The 27,990-nt window shown below is 42.4% G+C and overlaps 1 protein-coding gene across 1 annotated transcript; it reads left to right on the forward strand.

Annotated features, from left to right (window-relative positions):
* Nucleotides 1-1,163: 1,163 nt before the first annotated feature.
* Nucleotides 1,164-27,990, forward strand: prima1 (proline rich membrane anchor 1). Its single transcript, XM_061795881.1, has 4 exons — nt 1,164-1,818; nt 3,364-3,505; nt 7,779-7,911; nt 23,962-27,990. Exons 1-4 carry the CDS (start codon nt 1,684-1,686, stop codon nt 24,059-24,061), a joined length of 510 nt encoding a protein of 169 aa, XP_061651865.1. The 5' UTR covers nt 1,164-1,683; the 3' UTR covers nt 24,062-27,990.

A 27,990-nucleotide genomic window follows, 5' to 3' on the forward strand; every position in this document is an offset into this window, starting at 1 on the left:
GTTTGGTAATTGCTTGTATTAATAGTTTAATCCTTAATTATACCCTAAACTATTCCATTAAAAAAAAAAAAAAAAAAGCACAGGACAGATGCAGGGATGCTAGTGTGTACAAACTATTCTCTGCTGACACACTAACATATTTTAGATATATCGCCACTGACTGTTTATTTTTACTTACAGGCTGATCAGCTGTTAACTTCTACGACTGCCAAAAGTGATCCAGACCTTTCCCTGAATCATCTTGAGAAGTTTACCACCCTGCAGTTTTGCTGGAATTTTCCATCAAACTGCTGTGCACTGTCCAGCTGACTGGCTATCAGCCGATGGGTGACGCTATGTACTCATCTGCTAACATGCGTTGGGCGGCAACTTAGCGCGTTACAGAAACGCGCAAATAGGGGAGTTTTTTCAGCAAATAGTGGTCAGTTAAGTAACGCAGAAAAAAATTGCAAATAAGTGATTTCACAAATGGTGAATTGCGACTAGACGGGACTTAACTTGATAGAGAATAGCTGAATTCTCACGAAATTAGCTGATGTCACACGTGACGATAGTTTGAACTCCAAGTTTTTCAATTAGCCCTTTTTTTTTCTCATACAGATTTTGACAAGAAACATAAAGATGACACGTATGATTGGCGTTATAGTGGGCCACATGAAATGAGGCAGCAGGCCGGATCTTCTCCCCGGGCCTTGAGTTTGACACCTGTGACTTAAGAGGTCCCACTGCGCTTTGGCACCAGCATCACCTCTGTCCAAAAATAAGCTGTGTGCATGTGCGCGGCTGTGTTTTAAAAAATAAATATCTTATGAATATCTTATAAATGTCTTGCAGCTCAATGCCAGGTTACATCAGTGCTGTTTATCCCAGCATGCTTTGGGTCATTGGAGTGTTCTAAGCAGGCGCACGCAGCACAAGGCAACTAGTCAGTAGGCGTCTCTCTCGCTCACTCCCTCTCTATCCATCAATCTCGAGGCTCTCCCAACTCGACTTTAACTGGCCTTCGTCATGCTTATGGACTCCACGCACTGTGCATGGGATCCACTGTTGATTGGTTGGTGACTTTTGGCGGAGGGCCGCACACACACACACACACACACAGGAGCTGATGCTCCCAAGTGCCAAAACCTTGTATTCTGGCACACAGATGATGATGATGGATGCGGAGGAGGAGGAGACGGAGGAAGCGGGATACATCTTTCGAACCGTCGGTTCTGCCTTCCGGATTCGCCCTGCACACACCACATATAAGTTCAGAGGAATCCGGCAGCACCATCTCTCTCTCTCTCTCTCTCGCTCTCTCTCGCTCTTTCTCTCTCTCTCTCGCTCTCTCGCTCTCTCTCTCCCCCCCCCCCCTCGCCTTCAACTTCCACGGCATGAGTGGCCCATTTGCACTCCTGCTGGCAGCCGAGGAAGGGATCATGTAAGGCATCGCAAAACACAAACCAAAATTAAAAAAATAAATTAAAAAAAAAAAAAAAAAAAAAAAAAAAAGGAGAGAGAGCAACTTTAGAGATGTGGATCTATTTGGGTGATTGGCCGCTCCTCATCCCACCGGCTCGCCCCGTCCTACGCTATCGACACCGGTGCTATTGCGTCGCCGCCGCTTTGGACTAGGATCCCGGCCGGTGGAGGAGGAGGAGGAAGGTGTTGTCCCGAACACTTGACGCCCGTGCTGTATGGATGCCGCATCCGTTCGGATCGCCGAGAAGAGCGCCAATGGGAATGTCGCTCCAAGATCTCATGCCCTTCACTTTAAGTTGTTGGCCTCTCCTCTTCGCTCACTGCCTTCTCTCGCTGCTCTTACTCTCATGCCAGGTAACGTGCAACACTTTCTTCTTCCTTTTTAAAAAATTTTATTTACTTATTATTATTTTTTTTTTTACAACTGTGGTATACTCCACAAAGGACACTTCATTGGCTACACTTGCACATCTGTCCCATTCTATCTTTTCACAATGCTCATTAGCAGCGAGGTATACATGCAATATTTATTTTATTGTGCTTATAGTTTGCACGGTATCGAGTGCTGTTTCTCATATTTTGGTTATGTACTTGCATGATAGACGCACTGCAAGTGTTCAACTGTATCGTACTGCTTTCATTATTTTTTTTTTTTTTGCCACATGACCCCCTCATGTCAAAACAAAACATTCAGCATGATTTGATGCAGTTCTATCCCACTATACGTGCGCCACAATAATAAACATCGTTTAATGCACTGTATTTGCAAAGGCTATCTGCCTCTCTCACAGCTAAATCAGGTACAGTATATCCAAATGATTAAGAACACCTCTCAGTATGATTCAGCGCAGTGCATAATAGACGTCTGGTTTAATTGGTGTCAAATCAGAGCATTACAAAGGCTCCTTCATGCATTGCCTCGCTCATAGATAAAATCAGGTAGCCAAAATCTTAAGTATGATTCAGTGCAGGGCCACACTGCCATAACCACAGCACAGTAATAGGCCTATTGTTAAATTAGTATCAAATGAGAACATTGTTATGTTTGCCAAAGGCTGAAGTTCTTGCATTGCCTCTATCGCATATTAAATCCGGTAGCCAAATGACTAACAAGACCTCTCAGTATCACACACCTACACACAAATAAACATTACAAAATGATACTTTCCCATAAGCTTTGTAAAGGTTCTCCCATGGTGCTAAATAAAGTAGCCAAAATATTAGGAGCACATTCACAGGCTCAATCAAGTGCAACATAATACCAATTAAGCATTGTTAAAATGACTACCTTTCCAATAATGTCTCAACTTTAAAGGCAAAAAACGTCTACTTTCTTAAATTGGATGTCAGTGTACTGTGCAGGTATACTTAATGTTGTGTCCAGAGAGTGTAGTGAATGCATGTTTATGCAGGTTGGTGGTGACTCAACTCATGGCACACAAATATCATAGACAAACAAACGCTAGTGGGAACATGGAGTGTTTTTCTATTGGCACTATTGGTCGAGCTCAGCAGGATGTATGCAGCAGGCATATGCTAGTGCTGAGTAGTGTAACCTGTGCCCCCACGCTGCTGCCTACAGATACGCGGTAAGCTGTTGCTCACACACACACACACACACACACACACGCTGTTAGCAGGGATCACGTGTAATGTGATCCGCTTGAGTTTGCAAGTCCACCCACTCGCACTCCTCGGGGCAGCCTGCTGCCCACTCTGTTGGTGGGTGGGTGGGTGGCTTCTTACAGGAATTGCAGCTGGAGATGTGCTACTATTCCGCGTGAGCCAGTCACAACAGCAGCGGGAGGAGGAGCGTGGAGAGACTACAATCAAGCACGTGTGTGTTGTGAGGACAGCATCTCAGTCTTATTTTTCATGTCTTCCTGGTTCCAAACAAAGGGAGAACTCCAGAGGTCATGCTCGCAGGCCGTGGTCGAGAAAGTTAGCCAACAGTGCCAGTTGGCGTGCCACTGTAGAAGATACCCTCCCCTACCCCCACCGCCGCCTCCGCCGCCTCCCCCGCGGCTACTGGGCGCCACAGGTAAGAACTCCAGCATCTGTCTTACTCTGCTATGCTCTCTTTCCAGTGGTGGAAAGTACAAGTACTTTGTTTCTGTTAGATTTTTCAGATAACTGTACTAAAATGTATTTTTCGGCCGACGGTTCATTTTTACTCCCTACATTTGAACAGATATCTGGGCTTTCTACTCATTACGTTGTCAAAATAGGCTTGTAACTTTTTTTTGATGACACAACTTCAAAAGACTTAAATAGAGGGAGGTAAAGTCAAAAGCGGTTGAGATCTTGATTGAGATCGTGGGGTTTTTTCTAAGGCAGTGACAGCAGTGACATGGAGGAATTGAACCAGGGAGAGCATTAACAACAATGACGCGACTGATTTGCAGAAACAAGATACTTCCCATCTATGACCTTAATCAAGAGAATTGTTTAATGTTGTCACCTAGAAAGAATGATTTGTGGCAATGTGTTGTGTCTTGTGCTTAAAACTTGAAAGTTCAAATTTCGGCCAGCTTCTGGCATTCAAAAATTCTCAATCGTATCTGAAAAAACAAAGGTAAAGTGTATTTTTTTTCCCCAGTTGTTATCATTATCTAACTGGGCTTTTTCTTTGTTACTCAACTCAACTCACAACATTATTATTGTTAATAATTGATGGCAAAAATACATTTTTACTTTTGCACTGGAGTACATTTCGGAATCTGTATTAGCACTTTTACTTAAGGAGTTGAATCAGGGCATCTTCTTCAATGGGTCTATCTGTTCTTCTATGAAAGTAGAGTGTGAGTACCTTTGCCACCTCTGTCTCTTCCAGTGTACCATGCGACATGCTTTCTTTCGTGCAGAAATTCACCATTCGTCCTCTTATGTTTTTGTACGTGTACGCTTGTGCATGTGATGGAGCCAGCAGGATCTTGACAGCAGAGCTCATTTATGCTGGGCCTGACCTTGGGGAGTACCCAGCTGCCTGTGAGATCCAAAGCCTGCTGGGCCGCCAAACTCACTGGCTCATTCCGAGGGTTTCCCCCGGAGGACCCCCCCCTCCCCCCCCATTAAAACGCAGATGACTTAATTAAATTAGCTATAATTTGATCAAAAGGCTAATGAAAGCGGCACCCATTTTGTTTTGAAGTTGAGCTGGCGGCGATAAGTGTGTGTTGTGTTCTGCGGCTGTTGCAGCAGGATTTTGTGTTTAAGTCTGAATCCTACCGATTGGCCGTCATATTTCACCTGCCAGGACGCTGAAAGTGGCTATGAGTTGTTAATGAACGGCGCACTGAAATATGGGCGACAGGCATTGCTGATGATGCAGCCATTGTGAGCTATTACCGTGACTCTTTAGAATCACTCACACTGAGCCCTTTAAATGAGGGTGGATGAGTACTTCATCATCAGCAGACAACAGTGGAAAGGTTTTCATCAAGCTGATTTTTTTGGGGGGGCACTGTTTGTGATTTTCTCCCTGACACACTAGTGGGCTCCCTTTGAATGTGGAGTTATAGACGCCCTTTGTGATTGTAGTCAAGGTCACCGTGCAAACGCCGCCAGGAGCATCTGACTGAAAGCTCAAGTGGGTGTGACTGCTCAGTTTTTTACACTATTTACACAACTGTTAAGGACTTTCGTTTTTAGCATTTGGTTGACATGATAACAGTCATTTGGAACCTGAAAATGTAAACAAGTTCAGTTTGTTGTTCACCATGATACTGTTCGGCTCTGTAAATCCTGATCTGGCTCGCTTATGTTTTCTTTGCTTGTGCGCTGACAATAGGCACGAACTCTGAAATCTTGCAACATCATAACAGCATGACTGCATGGAGCTTAATACAACAAAAAGTCAAAACCGGACAAGGTACAGGACAGAAATAATGAGATTATCCTTAAACAAGCAACACATCCATCCGTCCATTTTCTATAGCAGTGTTTCCCAGCCTTTATTGAGCCAAGGAATATGTTTTACAAATCTCACAGCACACCCCCAAACAAAAAGTGCATACACAGGATGACTGTATCTTCTTCCAACTACTTGTTCTGCCTGTCACTATACTCACTGGCTTAGTTGAACCAAGATACATTGTTAGTAGTAAATAAAAAAAATTCAGAACATTTCAGGGAAATTGGATAATTTGCAGTGGCACACTTGATGATCTTTCATAGTGCACTAATGTGAAAAGGACATGTACATGTGTGTTACATGTTCAGTGTAGGCATGCATGACTACTCACAACCAAAATAACAATGGCTGACTAAATCAACCTGGTCAAATATTTGCACTCTGAAAACATTTTACCCGTAACATCAACAATCTCCCGTTTCTAGCCATTATACTTCAAGCTTGTGTTCATTCATGTGACAAAAGTCAGAATTACTATACGTAATAAATCCATCCCATTTGTTTGCAGCATCACAAATCACACTGTCCATTTACAAACACAAATAATGCCAACCTCAGTCTGAGAAGGACAAAAAAAGGACAAAGACTCTTAAATGGGTTGATCACACTTCTCCTAATCTCAGAAAATATTTAATTGTATATATTTTGTCATTCTGAGCACCCATTGTATAGTCACAACAAAGTAAAAAACTGTCATCACCAGCTACTGAGCTGGCATGCATCTTAAAAAAAATTCATTCATTTTTTTCAAGTAGATGGGCCCTATTTTCATAAACTGTATAAATCTGCCGCGGTGGGCGGCGCAACTGTGCGCCAGGGACGGGTTAGACCGGTGTTGGTAATTTCGTAGACCAGCGCAGCCCAGTGGATCCGCAAGTGGGCGGGCTGTGCCACTGAGAGTACATCTGACTTCATTCGCCGCCAATCAAAGCGGCTCGTCTCGTTGCCTTTAAATGTGGCACAATGACGTCTCGGTGTAGACATCTCTGTGGGCAAGAGGACGATGCGTAATCGCAGCGATCCGTGCATGAGTGGAGCTTTGTCACTGCTATTGGCCGGTGTGGAAACAGACAATGTGAGCGGGGGTACAGAATGAGCTGGTGATAATCGCTGGCGACTTAAAACTTCAGTATCTGTCTGCCGGTGCCCTGATCAAATTCACCAAAGTCACATTAGACCAGTAGTCTACCTTGCGCCAGTATTTAGACGTGGTCTGAGCAGGTGTAAGTTTAGACCGACTTTCTGCTACCAAATTGTCATTCCGCCAGGCGCATCTGAAAGGACACACCCTCGTTGCGCCAGAACGCCTAGTTTGGCGCAGACCGGTGTGCTAAATTGGCGAACACACAATGTTCCTTGTGCTTGCATGAAAATCACAATCCACCAGCATTTGCGATCCGTCACAGTTGCGCTGTCTACGAAAATAGAGTCCTATGTTTTATCTGTACAGGTGGTTCTCGGTTTATGACATTTAAAGGTTGTGAACAGGGCGCAGTGTACGAGTATGTTATCACCCAGCACAAGAAGGCACACTCAGTTACCGTCATATTATTTTCGTTTGATTGTTTTGGATTTATGGCCTAGAGGTACTTTCACTTTTTTTGCTTCACCTTACCCCCCCCCCCCCATTTTTACTATGTCGGTGTCATGTAATGACTTAAAGCCTCAACGAGTTGGTTCGTTTTGTGAGAGAATGTGACAAGCGGGCCCATTTAGTGTTTTAACTCCTTTACAAGACTGTTTAAAAAAGGGTCGAGACACCCGGAATGATTCATGTAATGGAGGCTCACTTAAATCCCTATAACTGCATAATTATCATTCCATTCTTTCATCTCAGGACTGAAGTTTTGCTCTAAAATGTAATCTTTAGAAGGCAATGAATATGCATGGCTCCAAAAAGTGGGACAATGACTGGAACCTTAGATAATGTATCTACTAAAATCTTCCAAAAAATATCTTCTCCTTCAAAGGAATGGGTTAAGCAGAGCCTGGAACCAATCCCATGGGGGGATGTGACAAAATGCTGAATTAACAAATGTAAAGTTGACTGAAGGGAGTGTTTCATTTTGAAGTGACTTATAACATTGCCTTGATGCATATCAATCAGTATAGATAGATAGATAGATAGATAGATAGATGTACTACACGCTCAAAGTTGCTGATGCATACAATGTAATCAACTGAGTGAGTCTTGCAGCCTACATCTAATGTGCGGTGTAAGAGTGAAAGAGTGCTGGTGTAAGGGAACCTAAATGATTTATGGTATCGACGTGTATATGGATATCAATGACTGTTGAACAAGAACCAGGACGTTCGGAGTTTAGTCAACTCTCTTCTTGTTTGTTTTTTTCTTGTCGCCGTGTTAATTCGTCTTTTCTGATTCTGCTTTTCTTTTCCCCAGTGGCAGAACCCATGGTGCCCTTGGTAAGACCCTGGTGGACGGACATGGACTTTATAGTGATGGGAACAGTGGGTTGTGCCTCGGCGCTTTTCCTCCTCTCAGCCATCATCATTTGCTACAAGGCCATCAAGAGGTCGGTTGTCCCTTTTTCTTCTTTAAACCACTGTCATGTTTTGCCGTTCAAATGCAGTAGAGCACAGACCTCTGCCATAGTTGAGCTGACAATAAAAGAGAGAAAAATCACAATCACATTGTGGCAAGCAGCAGCAGCAATGAGGCGGTAAACAACAATGAATGTATGGTATTGGAAACCCACGCACAAAAGCCAACTCCATAACCTTGAGAAGCAGAGATTGATTAATTCCACGTTGAAAAGAGACAAATATATCAGTTACAAAAGTGAAAACATATATTTTCGTCCCTGTAGAGTGTAAGTAAATCTTCTCGTCTTCTAAATGTGACACACTACAAGAAGAGTGTTGTTAACAATCCTACCACATTTGAATGATTAAATAAATTTGCCAAGTCCATGGCTTCAAAATCCTGTGAAGTCAAGCCATTGTCTCCGCTCTCAAACGATGTGGGCGTGTCAGCTGAATGTGCTGAAACCCTGATTTAATATTATTACTACAAATGGATGCCACTCGTCTAGCATCTTTCTTTATCACATAACTCCATGTTTGAGCCTCAAAAATCTATCTGCTTAAAGCCTTCTGTGGCTGCAATATATCCCACTGGGTCGTTGCGGATGCTGCGAGTTTAGAGCGCCTGCTCTAAAGCAGCCACGGCAGCGCAAAGACCCTGTGCATAAACTGGCTGTCACATCTGACTCCCCCCCCCCCCGCCTTAGTTCTTCCTCCTTCTCTCTATGAAATGCACAAACTCACAACTGACAACGAGGCGATCTCAAGCAACAATGCCAGCCCGAAGCCCAGGTCCACACACTGGCTGTTCCATCCGACATTTATGGGTTTTTTCTTTGCTTGGCTTTTGCCTTTCTCTGTACGACGCGCGTGCACTTACAGAGGACAACGAGGCGCTCTAAAGCGGCCACGCCAGTAGGCTATTCGAAGGGAAGAGGAAATTTTGGGGTCTAGGCAAAGCTAGCTAGCTAAATGCATGTCGCAATTGCGCCGGATAATCACCGATACCAATTAAGGTGTTCAAGTTCTTAAATGGTGGGGTAGGAGGGGGGGGGGAGTCATGCCCGAACCACTAGCCACTAGGCACTTTTTAGCCATACCTTAAAAAAATCAGGAAAACTGAAATGGTGGAAAACAGTTTGATCACCGCAATTGAGTATTACATAGTCCTGTCTTTGCACATTTTCAGCAATTATCATAAAAACATTTCTGACTTCCCTTCACAGGGTCTTTAAGCATTTTTTAATTTGTCTATGCATATGTTATCTTGTAGGCTACTTTCTGGTTCACTGAAAGTGATATTATGTAATATGAAAGTTGTGAAATATGAAGTTAGATGTTAGAATTAGGGAAACAAGACGCTACCATTAGCGATTAGTAATGGTAAATTCTTCTACCCACATTTTAATTAAGATTTAAACTACAATATAAAGGGTTCTACGTCCCAGAAAAATGACATCAAAAATTTCTTAGCTCAGGGCACTCCAAGGTCAAAAATGTGGGTCAAATTGAAATACCCCGTCAACGTGAGCCATGCAACATATTCATGTACAGAGGGTCCTCGGTTTACGGCAGTTCTGACATACGCAGTTTTGAGTTTATGAATGCCATGCAATGAAGTAGTTTGTAAGAATACACAAGAAGGCATGCTCACACTGCCATAATTGGTGTTTTTCCTTTGATTGTTTTACAGTCATGCTCCTCATTATTGGCACCCATGAAGTTTAAATACTAAATGTGGAATTTCCTGAAGAAAATCAATCAAGTGAAACAACATTTTTCTTTGGAGAACGTGTGTTTGATAAAAAAAAAAAAAGAGCACATGATAAACAGCATTTTATGGAGAAATGAAACTAGGAGGTTTTTGGCAATCCACACAAACAGGATGTTTACAGACGGTGCAATGAGGCCTTTACGGAAAAGAATACCCTGCCAACAGTCAAGAATGGTGGAGGATCCATTATGCTGTGGGGCTGCTTTTCTACATCCGGTACTGGAGGCCTTGACTGTATCACAGGTATCATGAAATCCGAAAAATATCAAGAGATTTTAGAGTGAAATATCTTACCCAGTGTAAGAAAACTTGGTTTGAGATGAAGATCCTGGGTTATCCAGCAAGACAAAGACCCAAAGCACACATCCAAAAGCACGCAGGAATGGTTGAAAAGGGAAAAAATGGACTGCTTCGAAATCCAATTGAAAATCTTTGGGGGGAGCTGAAATGTGCCATTGGGGAAAAGAACCCTGCAAATGTTAGAGCTTTTTTTCTTCACCTCTTTTGGATTTAATATGTTTACATAGTGTCCCCTCGTGTTCTGACTGCGATACCACAGTATCTAAAAATTCAAATTTATTTTTTTGCTAAAGTATCTAAAAATTCTACCTTTATAACAAGATGACAAACTGTATTCCTCTTTTTTTAAATTAATGCCTTATGTTTTGGATACTCACAAGAAATCCCAAGTTTAAACTGAAATCTATTTATATTTATGTTTTAAATTGCCTCACGAGAAATGTAACTATATGTGAATTTAAGAAAAATACTGTTGATTATCTAAAAGAGAAAACTAATTGGTTGTTCATTATTAAGTGAAATATCTTATTTTCTCATGTGTATTCATAAAGAAACATATTTTATTCCTATACTTGATTATTCCGATAGAGTTGTCAGTAGAATACTCGGTTACTAATTGCGGCACTACTGGATGCAAATTCTTATTTGTGACAGTCTAATTAATGTCACTTCAGAAATAAAGTGAGAAAAAGTAAGTCATAGCATAGCATTTTCATTAAATAACTGAAAACGTAATATCAATCGGTTTCGAAGGGGCAAGAAATTAAGGCCCTATGATTGGCTTTGAAGGTTCCAAAATTTTGACCATCTCCTTATTTTTCCTAGTTTTTATGTTCACTTAGTTTATCTTTCTCTGATATTTACATTTGTTTGATGATCTTAAACATTAAAGTGGGGCAACTATGCAAAAAAAAAAAAAATAGGGGCAAATACATTTTAGTGGCACTGTGGATGTTGTGTGAGCTCATGAGGCGTGCCGCAGGAAATGATCCAATTTCACTTAATTGGTCATAAAATTATTATTTATTGCCAATAATGCATTTTTGTTCGTCTATCTACGGTAGCAACGCACAATGACAGGGAGAACAATTGAATGCTAGATGGCAGAAGGTGCAATTGACCAGTGCATCCACCTATGTCTATTTCCCAGCCGTCTTGTGTCTTGTTTGCAGTGTTGTTCTGCTCTCCACAAAGTTTTCTTGATATCGGCTGTTTTGTAGTTGAGTAATCCAAACCAACGGAAGGTGATCAGGACTAGGGGTGGTCATAATAACCGATTCATAGATCGTCATGTATTTGGTCAGGTGTCCAGAATTGATTTTTGGATAATCACATATGAAGCACTTGAGGCAGGATGGAGTGGACTACTATCATGCACTACTATCCCTCTCAACTAATTTGCTGTCTGAAAAAGTGCACTCTATCGGCTTTGGAACAGGGATTGTTCTGTTCGGAGCAACGACGGCATTGAAACAGGAGTTCAGAACATTCAGAATGAGCTGATTAGGATGAGTCAAAACAATCCGTCTCACTAATGAAAGCGAGCACAAATTCAATTTAAAGGTAGTCATCATATCATGTATAATTTGACACATTTGACTTGTGTCATGTGAGTTCCATATTGATGCTGTCATTATCCTGATGTGTCACACTGGGGCTCCGATGTTCAGAAATTGCTTTTAAATGTCTCAGAGGAAGATTGATGATTTCCAAACATTGTCTGATTATGCGATATTATACTATATACTGTTGATTTTCATTTGCATAAGTGCATCTCACAGTGGCGGCTGGACGCACGGGAGGGAAAGCAAAGCGGACGCCCACGTGGGCGCTGGTGCGACTGAAAATGTTTCCCCTCGTTTGACTTATTAGAGGAAAGGCTGCGTGAGGTTTTGGCCTGCAGCGAAAGCCAGACCCATTTCTCTGTGTGCCTTTCAGTGTCACACATGCACTCTGAATTACACGTTAATGTCGGCAGACATTTAATAAAGACACAAACACACACACACACAAATTGCCATTGCATGCATGTGAGCAACCATCCATAAACATCTTGACATATTTACACACCCGTGTGGGAGTAACTCCAGATGTGTATGCTAAATCACAGAGTTGTTTTATTTGTCCGTGATCAAGCCACCTTGTTGTACGTTATATTTATTGAACTATATTAAGCCCCCCTCAGCAGAACTCTATTTCTTCTTTCTCCAAACAACAAATAGGCAAAGTCAGGCAGCGGAAATAATGGGTGGTTTGCACAGGAATTCATTATGGCAATTCTCCAGACGACCCTCCCACCCCGGTGTAAGCCAAGGGGCGCCTTTTTATTTTTTTTAATGCAGTAGGAAAGTCTTGTTGCAATACAGGCTCCATCCCCAAACCAAAGCAATTATTTATGAATTAATTTGCTCAGTCATTCAGTTGCAGGCCACATCTTTTATACATGCAAGCGGGTCGTGTCCTGAAGCCCCGTGGGCTGTAGACTGCATGCAGACTTCAATGCCATGCCACGTAAAACCAGGTCCAGTCACAGCTAATTACGCATTCATTTGTCAGCGACAAGCAATCTAAGGATAAATGGGTTTCCTTCAACATTTGTCACACCTGCCCTCATTGTTTAATAGTCACGGGAGAATGAATCACCATGAAAAGGGAAGATAACATTCTATGGCAAGGACAACCAAGAAAATAATTGAGAATAGCAGGGTACACACGTAGCGATTTTGAATGTTTTAACCGTTTTTACATGTGAGAGACCCCCCCATACATTAGGGAGCAAAATTGCCAAGCTTTTGCTTACTGCTCTTAAAGTGTGTGACGTTCTCAAGTTGATCAACACAGCACACCACACATATGATGATACCTCCACTTACAATTGCGAGTGTCCCTCCCAAAACAGATGTCTGTCGAAGTAGCCAGACAGACCTGTGAGAGGCAGCATGGTGCCACAGGGCATACAGAATGCTGAAAAATACAAAGAGGAAGAGAGAGTAGTACTCATAGAGGATGAAATAGAAGAAGGTAGCCTAGCTGTTTTTCTTCTCTGGTAACTATATTGTGGTTATTTTGTCATTTTCATTGCGGTGTCGGCCCAATTTGGTGGCGACCACACACAAGGGTTTGCTATCATAGAACAGACTTAACATTTGTGATTGTTGGGCCCCGCCATTTTACGAGCAGATCGGGGAGGGAAAACTACGCATAACACCCCCCCAGCACAGGTTCATCGCTCAGCATAATCTCAAAAAAATGCTCAAATTAGTCTTCGTTACCAGTATGTGGGTAACCCGCTTTAGCTGTGCAGTTTAGTTCACCATGGTAGTCTTCGGATTGGTGAATCTTGAAGATGCTTGCGTTGGTGGGATGATATCTGCATCAGCTATGAAAATAGTGGGACGAAAAAAAAAAAGAAAATACATGCATCCTAAAAAATTCCTCCTCACACTGTAATTCACAAATGTTTTTCGAAATGGCAATTACTGTTTTCTGTCTGTTTAATAAATTCCTAATGACATTGAAAAAGGTTGACAGTCAGCAGACAACAGCGAGTTTAGCTCCGCCCTCCACCAAAACGTACCACGTGAAATGTTACGAAAGGGTGGGACGGTTCAGATAGGATATTTGCGGGATGTGAAAACATAAGAAAACGCATACGGAACCGAATCATAATGCTTGGTGGAAGTAAAAACAGGAATGTTTATTTTATTGCATCCAGATGACGAAATGATCCCCAATCACGCAGACCCGCAAAAGAAGATGAGAACACCGTAAGTGGTACAAAACTGGCTTTTGAATATGTGGGTTTAAAATTTTACATGTGAAAGTACAGAGGAATGCGGAACGCCCATGAGGTTATACAAAAATCCCCCTTTTTTAACAATGCATTGAATAAATTGATTTCTACAATGATTAAGAGGTTTGGATGCCCACTGTTGAAATAAATCTGTCATCCCCCACACACGTCCGAGGACCTCGCGTGTCTTCACGACAGATTCACCAATATCGCGTTAGTCACCCCCCCCCCCACCACAGCTTAGACACCACCCATCTTGGTGCAGAGCAGTCTGCCAAATTAGCAAAAACGCATAGCATGCCTTGCGCTGGCAAGAATATCAAGATGCGCACCATTTGTGCTGCGGCGCACGTTGCGCAGTCTACAAATATGGTTTTTAATGTTTTCAGGCTCAAAAATGTTAAAAAGAAGAAAGAAAGAAAGAAAGAAAGAAAGAAAGAAAGAAGGAAAGAAAGAAACAGTGTCGTTAGTCAATATCAATAAGACGGGGAGGGGTTGTCAGAGAGGAATGGACCACATTCAGTATCTATAGAGTTCTTCCAGGCCCTCAGTGCTGCAGGCTTTCCCAAATAAAATCATTTGGATGAGGGCCAGGGCCAGAGCCAGAGTGTCGCAAACAGCCGAGGAGGTTAGGAGCTGGCTCTGCAGGCCACTGCCCTCCTGGCCTTTTCTTATTTTTTATCATCTGTGCCTGCCACTCATCTGTCACAAGCAAAGGGCCTTGCAGGGGAAATAAAGATGAAGAAAAACACTTCCCCACAATTCTATTCTATTGAGAGTGCACAGCAGCAGCAGCAACAGCAGGGAGGCTGGTGCGTGCAGGCATAAAGAAGAGGATCAGGCACATGCTGCCTCTCAGTGTTGCCGTGGCATCCCAAGCAAAAGACATGAAGCTGCTCTCCCTCCCGGCTGTCTGACAACCCAGAAAGCCAAAATAAACAAAGCTCAGCCCCACGTGCTAATGGAGCGAGATGCTTTTCCTAATCACTTAGCGCTCCGGGAGGCTTGTCTAAAAGCGGATATTACTCCACAGCTGCTCCCGACCAATTCAAGGGCAATGCAGTACATCCAAGAAACTTGTTACATGTTAACTTAGAAGGCTCGTAATGTAATATTCCATACCGTACACACAGAGCATTCTGTAGTGTTGTGAATCACTGGATGTTACTGTAATTTCCAGATGGTAATTGTAAACAGCATGTATCACATGTCCTAATTTCATCACGACCCATAGCCCAGACTTCAAAAAGGACGGTGTGCTGTGATTCCACAGCTTTCCTCTAAAATATTCATCTAACATGTGACGTGTTGTGTTGCCACCTGCCACACGTCAACAGCTTGGCATCTATTATTGAAAGCGTGTGTACAGGTCCACTGGAGCCCCAAGAATCTCTGGTCCTGCCCACTGGCCTCAAGCAACATTGTTCTTACATTGTTGGGGAATGCAACCTGCAGCCAGCAGCCTTTTTAATGAACTGATATACCAGGTGCATCTAAAAAAAATTAGAACATCTTAGAAAAAGTTCATTTAGCACATTAACTTATTCACTGCCGTGGACGTTTGCAGTATGTTCGTTACCTGAATCCGACCGTTTATTGCCGCTGACATATATACAGTATTCCTCATGTACGTTTTTCAGCAGGTTGGCGTGGAAGAGGCACTCATCCAGTTTGTCTGTGAAATCTAGGTTTGAATACCACTGGACTGACTAACAAATCGCTGTAGATGCTTTGGATTTGACACTGGCACAGCTGTTGAGTAGAAGAAAGGAAAAAGCTAAGAACTACCTTTTTTATGGTGAAAGAAGAGAGTCTAGTCTTTCTTTTGGTAGGTTTGGTGTTTATACTGTCACAAAACAACATTCTGTGGGTTTTATCGCAATATGTGGAACTCTGCTTTGTGTGGTGGGAAATGCTGCTGTCGTCCATGCAGACGGCATGGGTTCCATTCCCTCGCTGGTTCCCCAATAACACTGAGAAACAATTAGATTTTTATGCCGTTCAAAACTAAAATTGGTATGCTGATTCCAGAATTGCAGTCAGGTTTTTTTCTCCACAGCTTACCCTCCAGATAAGCGAAATTCCACTGATTAGCTCTAGTAAGAATTGCCAGTTGATTACGATTGGACTCACCTACAGCTACGTGGCAACTTGTTTGTGCAGTCACAATTGAGACAGTGTGGTGAGCGGTGTGCGACGCTCCCAATAGGTCAAAACTATCAATATGTGCAAACAGAAAGCTAGCAGGAGGAATTAAGAGCATTTGTGCTGGCTTTTCTCTTAACCTTGTAACCATGTGCATACTATTGTAAGTTCTATTTCGTTTTATGCCATTTTTTGTTTTGTTTTCAAAGCTTCTTACTATTCCATCTTAGTGTTATTTACATAGATACGTACATCATTTAATTTTTTTTTTAAGAAAACGGGAATCCTATTGTTCAAAAACTTGACGTGATAGAGATAAACTGAGATGAGTTTTGGATTCCGCACCCAAAAATTTGTTAAAAACAGCTGTCAGACCTAACTCAACAAAAATGGTGTTCCCCAGTGTAATCACTAATCACCCACTACTGGTCCCCAATCCCAGGTTAAAAAAACAGGTGGGTTGTATCAGGAAGGGCATCCGGCATCAAAACTGTGCCAGGTGACTCACTGTGGAGACCCTTGAAGGAACAAGCGGAAAATTGCAACAACTTTACAAGACTAAATCTACTTAATTTCTGTTTGAAAAATGCTTTTGATCGGTTCTTGTGCATTATTTGAATTTCTCCAGACAGTGTATTTGAGGGTTTCATTAGCTGTAAACTTAATCATTAAAATTCTAGATAACGAGATACAACAACATATTTTACTCGGTGAGCAGTGAATCTACACTGTAAATACTACAACCCCAATTCCAATGAAGTTGGGATGTTGTGATAAATGTAAATAAAAACAGAATACAATGATTTGCAAATCATGTTCAACCTATGTTTAATTGAATACACTACAAAGACAAGATATTTAATGTTCAAACCGATAAACTTTATTGTTTTTAGCAAATAATCATTAACTTAGAATTTTATGGCTGCAACATGTTCCAAAAAAGCCGGGACAGGGTCATGTTTACCACTGTGTTACATCACCTTTTCTTTTAACAACATTTAACAAAAGTTTGGGAACTGAGGACACTAATTGTTGAAGCTTGAAGTTGAATTCTTTCCCATTCTTGCTTGATGTACAGCTTCAGCTGTTCAACAGTCCAGGGTCTCCGTTGTTGTATTTTACGCTTCATAATGCGCCACATATTTTCAATGGGAGACATGTCAGGACTGCAGGCAGCCCAGTCTAGTACCCGTACTCTTTTACTACGAAGCCACGCTGTTGTAACACTTGCAGAATGTGGTTTGGCATTGTCTTGCTGAAATAAGCAGGGGCGTCCATGAAAAGACGTTGCTTGGATGGCAGCATATGTTTCTCCAAAACATGTTTGTACCTTTCAGCATTAATAGTGCCTTCACAGATGTGTAAGTTACCCATGCCATTGGCACTAACACAGCAACATACCATCAACAGATGCTGGCTTTTGAACTTTGCGTCTATAACAGTCCCGATGGTTCTTTTCCTCTTTGGCCCGGAGGAAACGAGGTCCACAATTTGCAAAAACAATTTGAAATGTGGACCTGTGGGACCACAGAACACTTTTCCACTTTGCATCAGTCCATCTTAGATGAGCTCGGGCCCAGAGAAGCCGGCGGCATTTCTGGGTGTTGTTGATAAATGGCTTTTGCTTTGCACAGTAGAGTTTCAAGTTGGACTTACGGATGTAGCGCCGAACTGTATTTACTGACATTGGTTTTCTGAAGTGTTCCTGAGCCCATGTGGTGATATCCTTTACACATTGATGTCAGTTTTTGATGCAGTGCCGCCTGAGGGATCGAAGGTCACGGCATTCAATGTTGGTTTTCGGCCTTGCCTCATACATGCAGTGATTTCTCCAGATTCTCTGAACCTTTTGATGATATTATGGACCGTAGATGATGAAATCCCTAAATTTCTTGCAATTGTACATTGAGGAACATTGTGCTTAAACTGTTCGACTATTTTCTCACGCACTTGTTCACAAAGAGGTGAACCTCGCCCCATCTTTGCTTGTGAATGACTGAGCAATTCAGGGAAGCTCCTTTTATACCAAATCATGGCACCCACCTGTTCCCAATTAGCCTGTTCACCTGTGGGATGTTCCAAACAGGTGTTTGATGAGGATTCCTCAACTTTCTCAGTCTTGTTTGCCACCTGTGCCAGCTTTTTTGGAACGTGTTGCATCCATATAATTCTAAGTTAATGATTATTTGCTAAAAACAATAAAGTTTATCAGTTTGAACATTAAATATCTTGTCTTTGTAGTGTATTCAATTAAATATAGGTTGAACATGATTTGCAAATCATTGTATTCTGTTTTTATTTATGTTTAACACAACGTCCCAACTGCAATTGAATTGGCGTTGTATATGAATTTCAATTAGTGAATTATCCCACTGAAATTAAATCCGTTTTTCACGATATTCAAATTATTTGCGATGCTCCTGTCAATCCAAAGTAGTGAATTACATGAATATGACCACACTGACTTTGTTTTTTAAAGTAGTCGAACTGTCTGTTTGATCCCCTTGAGAGCTCCAATAGCCGCAGTCACATGCGCCATGTGCTTCCTCCTGGCTGGACTATTAGATCTCTTAGGCTTCCCAGGGTCCCGCAGGGACACGGTGAGCAACATCTGTCTCCGAGGAAGCGTTCGTCATGACTCACACTTTGTTTACAACCAAGCCATTAGCCAAAAGCATCACCTCCAACGACCACAAACTCTCATTAGTGAAGTGTGGTGTACATGTTTATTGGCCTTAGTCTGCAGGCATTTGGTTATCTGGAAATTGCAACTTGTAAGTTGTCAGGTCTTATGGTTTACAGTGCTATGACTGATTTGGAAAAGTCACTACTTGATATCATCACAATAATAACTAACAGTGATTGTGTGATAATCAATACAATAGAAAACTGTCTATGACTACATGTAACTGAAGAAGCCAATACACAGAATACTCTTATTAGAATTCATAGGTTAATGGCAAATGTACCCGCCAGATTTAAACTTTGTGACATTTTGAGGTGATGGATGGGGTGCATTGAATTATTGAAGATTAAGAATACTGTTTCACAATTTTGGTCTAGAAGTTGCTCTACAAATATTGATTGTAATTATGACTTTACTACCGCGTTCGTGTAGATTAGTGACAGACTAAGGCACATTCCGACATCACTGGCGTAGGAATGGAACTCCGTCATAATCCGAGGACACTGCGTACCTCTATTGTTAAAATGATTATAGATTATCCAAATTGTCAGTGCTTGGATTATTAAAACAAAGTAATAGCAATTGGCTCCTTTACTGACATGCTGTGAGCCTTTGCACTGAAAACGACAGAACCATGAGTTGTTGAGCAGCCAAATGTTAAAGGCATCACGTAAAAAGAACAGCTTTTTATTGGCTGTTTACAGTCATAGTGTTACCCCGCTATATTGCGGTTCACCATTCTATCCCTGCTATAGAGAGGAGTTTTAAGCGATTGTTTTTTTCAAATTGTTTTTACAGTGTATAGGCAAAAACTAATTTTGAGTTGTGAAACTGCGGTCTATTACCACGTTGTGCCGCAACATGCTGGGCATGTCAAAGTCTATCGGAAGAAATGCAGGATAATTACGGTAAGAGCAAGAAGGTTCCCAAATCACCTCCAAATCCGTTGTTGTTCCCGTAGAGAAAAATACCTGTGAATAAAGCTCTGTTTGTGTTCTGTGCCGCAGGGTTTAAAACAACAACAACAACAACAACAACAACAACAATAATAATAATAATAATAATAATAGGTGGAACGGTGGCGGACTGGTTAGCACATCCGCCTCAAAGTTCTGAGGACCGGGGTTCAAATCCCGGCCCCTGTGTGGAGTTTGCATGTTCTCCCCGGGCCCGCATGGGTTTTCTCCGGTTACTCCGGTTTCCTCCCACATCCCGAAAACATGCAAGGTAGGTTAATTGAAGGCTCTAAATTGCCCGTAGCTGTGAATGCGATATATGTGCCCTGCGATTGGCTGGCGACCAATTCAGGGCTTAACCCGCCTCTCTCCTCTAGGCTCCAGCACTCCCGCGACCCTAGTGAGGATACGCGGAACGGAAGATGAATGAATGAATGAATAATAATAATAATGATGATGATGATTACTTTTGTGCTTGTAATGGATTGTCCATAACGAACACCGTGTTCATACGTAAGAGTCTCCATAAGTGCTAGGTTGCAGTTCGATGTTCAACTTTGCGGTCGTGTCATCAGACTTTCGGCTGCATGTTTTAGACACTCGGATGAAGAGAGGGGTGGACCTATCAACTGATCACCACCTGGTGGTGTGTTGGCTCTGATGATGGGGAAATATACCGGTCCGACCTGGCAGGCCTTAATGCATTGTGAAGGTCTGCAGGGAATGTCTGCCGGAGTCCCCTGTCAAAAAGGATCTTCAACATATAAATAAACCCACTGTCATAATTATATTACCCACTCCTTGCACTTGGTGGAGGAGACTACGCCACGATTATTGTGATGACGATACAGTTTTTGAGAGTGACTTTGTTCAGGGATGAAAGTACTCTCTTGGACTAGACAGCCGAGTAGGAGTCCTGAGGAGTTGTGTCATGCGTCTTGGAGGCCGTGACAGCTCAGACAGCACCAAGTGACATAATGGTTTAACAGGTGTGACAAAATCACATTCACATTCAAGGACTGAAAACAAGGGCTGACGAATCAACTCGACAGCGGGAGAGCATTCAAACAGAGTGAGGGTGTGCAGAGGAAAAGTCTTGGCAAACCCTCACAGAAATGCTGTACTAACCTTAGAGGACAAAACGGCAAGCGATTGAAACAAGACAAATTCCTGATTTCTTTTTCTAGAATGCTTTCCACTTTTCTGCTGTTCTGCACAACAATTTCATAGTGACAAAACTGAATCATTTATGTACAAAATCGTTTTTTCATTTTTATTTTTCATAATCCTGGTAAATAACAGAGTGACGACAAAAATTCCAAGGTACACATATTTCGCACTGTACCAGGTCACAGTCGAGCCTATTTGCTGCTTAAGTAATGACCGAGCGCACGTTGGGTCTGGACCAGTCTTAGAAGGAGCGATCAAAGTCAGAGGGCCCAGTCGTTGCTTTTGAAAGACAAGATGTCGCTCAAGGCTCCTCGGCTTTGGACAGGACACTGTACGCTGCGAAGCGTGACAATGACTGTACTAACTGTATTCACATGTGTCTCTTGAGTTACATAAGCCAGGCCAGCTGAGGTGGTCGCAGCACAGAGCACAGTACACTGGACAAATATAATAAGCACAAAGGCACAGAGAACTGCATGAAAGGTGCTTCATTGAAGGATACCGGCCTTCAATTCGTCCCATCTTTACTTTTGCACCAGGAGGTACTTTCACATATGGATAGATGTTATACCCAGCTTGTTTCGACAGCCGCACACGAACTCATTACTTTGGGGAGAGATTGTATCTAGCAGTCGAAGGAGGTAATTGCCTTATCGCCGGCATTGCAATGCATCTTTACCTTCCTGCAAATGTGACCTTTGAACAGAGGCTTATTAGAAGTGATTCACGAGACCAAAGAAATCAAATCAGCGTCTTGAATAACTCCAAAGTCCGTTTTTCAATGGTGTGGCCTTTAGCTGACAGGGGGGTGCAATGTACTGGTGACCATTTACACAGTGACATCACTCCACTTTCTCTCTAGAGTTAGCTTCACTTCCGCTGCCTTTATTTGCCAACATAATGAGACGTATACAAATTACAGTAAACCCCCACATATTTGCAGTCTGGTATTTGCGAATTTACCAATTTGGGAACCTCCAGCCATCCATCAACTCATCCAGGAGTTGGTTGACATAATGATTCGAAGAAAGGTTGATATATTGTTTGTCCAGGAGAGCAGGTGGAAAGGCAGTAAGGCTCGAAGTTTAGGGGCAGGGTTTAAATTATTTTACCATGGTGTAAGATGTGAAGAGAAATGGAGTAGGAGTTATTTTAAAGGAAGCGTTAAGAGTTGGAGGTGAAAGGATTGTCAGATCAAGTGATGAGGCTCAAAATTGACATTGAGGGTGTTATGTATAATGTATAATGTGATTAGTGGCTATGGCCCACAGGTAGGATGTGACCTAGAGGTGAAAGGGAAATTCTAGAAAGAGCTTGATGAAGTAGTTCTGAGCATCCCAGGCTGAGAGAGAATTGTGATTGGTGCAGATTGTAATGGACATATTGGTGAAGGAAACAGGGGTGACGAAGAAGTGATGGGTATGTTTGGCATCCAGGAAAGGAACTTGGTGGGACAGATGGTGGTAGATCTTGCAAAAAGAATGGAAATGGCTGTAGTGAACACATTCTTCCAGAAAAGGCAGGAACATAAGGTGACATACAAAAGTGGAAGTAGAAGTATGCAGTTGGATTACATCTCGTGCAGATAATGTCATCTGAAAGAGGTTACTGATTGTAAGGTAGTGCTAGGGGAGGGTGTAGCTATGAGTTAACTATGTAATTAAAAATCCAAAAAAGTCAAACTAGGCAGCACAGTAAGGTAGGGGCTTGCACATCAGCTTCACAGTGACAAGGTTCTGGATTCGAATCTCGGCTGAGGACCTCCTGTGTGGAGTCTGTATGTTCTCCTCGTGCTTGCGTTGGTTTTCTCTGGGTACTCTGGCTTTCTCCCACATTCCAAAAACATGCATGATAGGTTCATTGATGACTTTAAGAAGGTCCATTCCTTCACCTTCGAATCGCTCTGTAACCTGGCACCCACTTCCCTCTCAGCCCTCATCCATCCCTATGTTCCGTTCCATACTCTCTGCTCTTCTTTGTCTTTGTTCCTCACTGTACCTGCAGCCGGTTTTTTCCTCTTTTGTGTCCAGAGATTTCTGCAGTGCAGCTCCTCATCTATGGAACGCAGTTCTTCAATCACTCTAAGATAGCGACACTTGCCACAATTTTAATTCCTGTCCAAAAACCTTGTTTTGCAATCTGCATAATCCATTTAACTTGTACACCTTATTTCATTATTTTCATGGGATTTAAAAGTTTCCTTATTTTATTAGTGTGCTGTAAAGTAGTGTTGTGCTCAAGACAACACTATCCAAGACTGCCCGAGACCAGAGCTCACCGAGACCCCGTGTGTCCCTCAGTCAGAACACTGCGAAGGTTGCAGTCATTACGAGGGTGATGGGGGGGTTAGTAAAACATGAATTGATGGTATTTGTTCTTTTACTAAGTGTTTCTCCCTATTCTCACATCAGTGAAGTTGAATAATAGCAGATCAGTTCTGGTGGGAAAATCCCAAGTCCGGCCAGTTCGAGACAGAGACTTTTGGGAGCTGAGTCAGAGACAAGAGCAAGACCTTCAAAATGTGGCCTCAAGACCGCTCTCGAGTGTTACACCACTACTGTAAGGTGACCTTGAGTGCCTTGAAAGGTGCCTACAAATACAGTGGTACCTTGACTTCTGAGTGCCCCCAACCTAGCCCTCGCTTGGTCCATTCTTTTTACTTTAAATACGACACCACTAGAATGAAGTAAGAAAAAAATGGCGCAATTAAGGTACTGTAATGCCCGAGCATTTGGGCAAGGAGAGCCACAGTCACCGATCCACTTTCAGTCATTTGTTGAACAGGACAAATCATCAAACACACAAATACAAAACGAGAACACGCGCAAGGATCTGCTGTCGGCCACAGCTCACACATGCAGTCTAACCAACTCCAGCTCTTGACATCACTCAGTTCAGTTCGAAGTTTGTTTATCACATTCTCAATTTCACAGGTAGAACTAATCATCACATGCTTGAGTAGCTTCTCCAGTGCATAAAAACAATAATCAAAACAATCGGTTTTGGCAATTCAATTCACCCCAATTTTAACCCCGCCTCTTGTCCAAAGTCAGCTGGGATAGGCTCCAGCTCACCTGCGACCCTAAGCAGAATAGAAATAGATGAATGGATGGATTATTATTATTATTATTATTATTATTGTATATCTTACAACTTTTGGGAACTTTGGAGAGTCCACTGTATCACGTCTTCATCGTGTGTTTTGGTTTTTGTCAGGAAACCGCTGCGTAAAGAAGAGAACGGGACAAGTCGCGGAGAATACGCCATGAGCATCCGCACCAAGAAGACCATGGGTACAAACAACACTGTGGTATAGACTTGACTCCAGCTTGGAGCAGGAAGTGACAGCGTTCATCATCTATCAGCCCCCCCCCCCCCCCCCCCCCCCCACTCCCTCAGTGACACCTTCTCACCCAGAATGCAACAGGGTTTTACCAGACTGGTGAACCCCTCCTCTTCTCCTCAGACCGAAGACAGCGGTTGAGCTGAAGAAAAGGTGGAAGTAAGGAAATGGCATGAAGGCAAGCGAGGATGAAAGCCCCCTTCCCCCTTCCCACGACCCCCCTGGTGTGTGATGTTGAAAAGCGTTCCAGCAGGCTGAGCACTTGCTCTTAGTAAGAGCAAGTGTTGCTGACAGGCTGCTGACTGTCGACCAGTCTGCCACACATCCAGACGTCACGCACTCTTCACGCGTGCAATAGAAGCGCAGACAATAGAGCAGCCCCACGGCGCCATTTTGGGCCAAAGCCCATCACATACAATAAATACCGTGCATGCACTTTTTACAGAGAATGCAACTTTTTTTTACATAGTATATCCTCCATTTTTGGTTCCGCATTTAGGAGACAAGATGCTTTTCAGGGGCGTAAGCTGATTGTCACTCCTGGCTCTGAGGCGTGCATTCATATGACTATGCAATTTAAAGAAATCCATATTTTGAAAAAAGAAAAAAAGAGGAAACAGCAACACGTTCTCAAGACTCATGTAATATGCTTCAGTCATTCATCCATTTATTTTCTCTATTTATTTTTCTACCAAAAAAGATATTGTACAGTTTTCAGCGTGAACATTTGGACAATTAGTTTCTTGATTTTTTTTTAATGAATTATTTATATACAAAATGTCATTTCGCCACTGTATGCCATTGATGGTGTTGTGAAGACACCGATGCAGAAAACGCCATCACTTGTTTGTCTCTGTGTGTTTGATGAGATTTTATGTTTTTGTCAATGTCATGGCGTGCTTCGGTGAATGTGATTTCTTTCTCTACAGCGTTACACGCTAGTCCACTTTTGGTTTAGTAAAAGTCAACTCAGTACACGTTCTCCCATACGAAGACAGTGGAACCTCTAAGGTCCAACACAATCCGTTCTAGGAGCATTGGTGGACCTCTAACCCATTTGTAATGCATTTCCCACAAAATAGAAATAATATGTTCCAGAGTGATACTGTTACCATGATAAAACCTGCACAGGCAATGTCTTCAGTGATGTTTTCATATTCTTAACTGTTATACAACTGTAAAAACAACCCAGTTGCTGTTCATATTAAAACTTGAAAACATAAAATGGTGTACTGACTAGGCCCTGATCCAGTCTGCCCAGTTTGGGGGAGCGGGTCAGTGAGCAATATTTGGTGCCATCTAAAGATGGGCATTTGACTAAATTCCGGTGATCCATTATTACGGGTAAAAATTTGCAAACAATAACCATTTTTTTAGTGGGATGGCAGAGTCTCTCTGAATTTTTGATGCGAATAATAGCGTGCGGATGCCCACGGGAGTTGTGCAATGGTGGAGGGCTGTGTGGATGCAGGCCTTAGCTGATGTCTTAAATTTCCCCTCTGGGGCTCAATAAAGTATGACATCATCTTATGTTGATCTTCTTTAGACAGCAAACTAGTTCAGAGTGACTCAACAGGGCCCCTATTGGTACATCCATGTAGTGCACTTCCCTTTTGCTTGATTTTCTTCAAGAAATGAATAATCAACAGCAGTCACTTCCTTGATAATAAATGAATCAATTACGATACCCATCCCTAGTGGTAGTGTATAGCGGATATAAAAAGTCGACAAATTTCCCCTCACATCTTTGGTAGGTTGTGTTATTGTGTGATGAAATCAATCATTTTGCCCTTAATTCCAAAAGGTATGTTTGGTGCAGGCAGCACAGTGAACGACCGGTTAGCACATATGCCTCACAGTTCCGAGGTTCAAATCCGGCCTCGCCTGTGTGGAGTTTGTATGTTCTCCCCATGCCTGCGTGGGTTTTCTCAGGGTACTCCGGTTTCCTCCCACATCCCAAAAGCATGCATGGTAGGTTAACTGAAGACTGTAAATTGCCCATAGGTGTGAATGTGAGTGTGAATGGTTGTTTGTTTTGTGTGTCCTGCGATTGGCTGGCGACCAGTTCAGGGTGTACCCCGCCTCTCGCCCGAAGATAGCTGGGATAGGCTCCAGCACGCCGTGACCCTAGTGAGGATAAGCGGTACGGAAAATGGATGGATGGATGTTTGGTGCAAACACAACACTGCTCATCACCAAAAGAACAGCATACCTACAGTCAAGCAACGTTGGGGGCAGCATCATGCTTTGGGGCTACTTTTCTTCAGCTGGAACTGGGCCCTTGGACAAAGGAGGAGGGAATTATGAACAGTTCCAAGTGGCAGTCAGTGTTGTTGCTAGGAAGCAAACAAATATATAAAATAAATTAAAACTAAATAAATAAATAAATCTCCAAAACACAGCACAAGCGGCCATAGAACACATTTTTTATTAGCACCCTAAATCACAGGTCTCAAACTCAAGGCCCAGGGGCCAGAGCCGGCCCATCATATCATTTCACATGGCCTGCTTAAGAAAATCCTGTGCGGTGATGTCATGTTTTTCTGGACCAAAATTAAAAATGTCTTCACTTTTAACAACACTGAGAAATGGCAAACATTTTAAGATAAGAACGTTAAGAGTGACACGGGCAGGCGGATACATTAGTCGACCATTTTCAACTGTTCTAAAACCAAGGGGATGGATGAAAACTGGGACAAAATTTCATCCCAAAAAAAAAACTATGTTGAAAAAGCGAATCATATAAAACTAGAGCATAAGAATACCGAGGTTCCACTATATATGTAATGATATGATGAGGCGATTATACATTTATATGGTTCCACAATCATAGTGGAACCATAACTACAATGTGGCCTGTGACAAAAAGGAGTTTGACACCCCAAAACCATCTAGGGCCTAGATGGTTACGGTGTAATTGATGCGCCCCTTAGCCTATAAATAGGTTAGTGTGTACTGTAATTGTTACATATTACCACCCTTGTCCACATCCTGCAATAAGTTCCATTTCCTGTACTATGGTTGTCATCACGTTTGTCTTAATCATGCAAAAAGAAGTACTTGTAGAGTTACTTCTTAAATACTCACTGAACTGAAGTCTTACAAATTTTTACGAGGTCGAGCATCGCATCTCGCATGGTGAGGGTTCAAACTCCAATTCCGAATTATAAGAGTTCAGGGACATTTGACTTTAGAGGTTCCACTGTAGCAAAAGTGTTGTGTGTGGATTCGACAATCTTCACGTTTCTAAGTGTGTCACCAAGGACTCGTCACCCATCACCATAGAAACCAGGGGGCTGCCCTTGTGACTGGTGAGAGACAGGATAATCGGCCAATAGTCAGAGATCAGGTTGCACCCGCGTGAGCGTGAGCGTGTGCGTGCGTGTGCTAAGTGCTATCAAGGCTGTCATTTGAGTATAGTTATTGGCTAATTTGTGGAAAAACAAGAAGTTTGCATTTCGATATGCACAGATAGGAGCCAACAAGCACCCATCTAACATGTACCTAACTGTATGTGAGAGACGTGACGGATGCATGAATGTAAATATTGCTATTTAAATATCTGCCTTCTGGACTGTTAATTCATGCACAGGAACATGTGTTTATACATACAACAAAGGAAAACAACGTGCTACCATTTAGAGTTAATGTTGTCATATTGATGGAACAAGCCATTAATGTACATAGGGCAATCGATACTCCAAACACACACACACACACACACACACACACACACTTTATGCATTACAACAAGCAGAAAGAACAATGTGCATACGTTGATAACCTTGCTGAGATATGTAAATAAAAGTGTACATACTGTAACAACAGAGTTACTTTGATTGTGTTTAAAGGACATCAATGCTGTTCCACAGTTGCCTATGGGCGGGGTGTGAAAAAAGGAG

This window comes from Phyllopteryx taeniolatus, chromosome 13 (assembly GCF_024500385.1).
Source record: "Phyllopteryx taeniolatus isolate TA_2022b chromosome 13, UOR_Ptae_1.2, whole genome shotgun sequence".
NCBI classification, from domain to species: Eukaryota; Metazoa; Chordata; class Actinopteri; order Syngnathiformes; family Syngnathidae; genus Phyllopteryx; species Phyllopteryx taeniolatus.

Bases quoted from the DNA above. Each gene is read 5' to 3' on its own strand.
- prima1 (XM_061795881.1), top strand. From the start codon at position 1,684: ATGCCGCATCCGTTCGGATCGCCGAGAAGAGCGCCAATGGGAATGTCG. The intron at 1,819-3,363 runs GTAACGTGCAAC...TTCCAAACAAAG, and splicing joins TGCTCTTACTCTCATGCCAG to GGAGAACTCCAGAGGTCATG. The intron at 7,912-23,961 runs GTCGGTTGTCCC...GGTTTTTGTCAG, and splicing joins TGCTACAAGGCCATCAAGAG to GAAACCGCTGCGTAAAGAAG.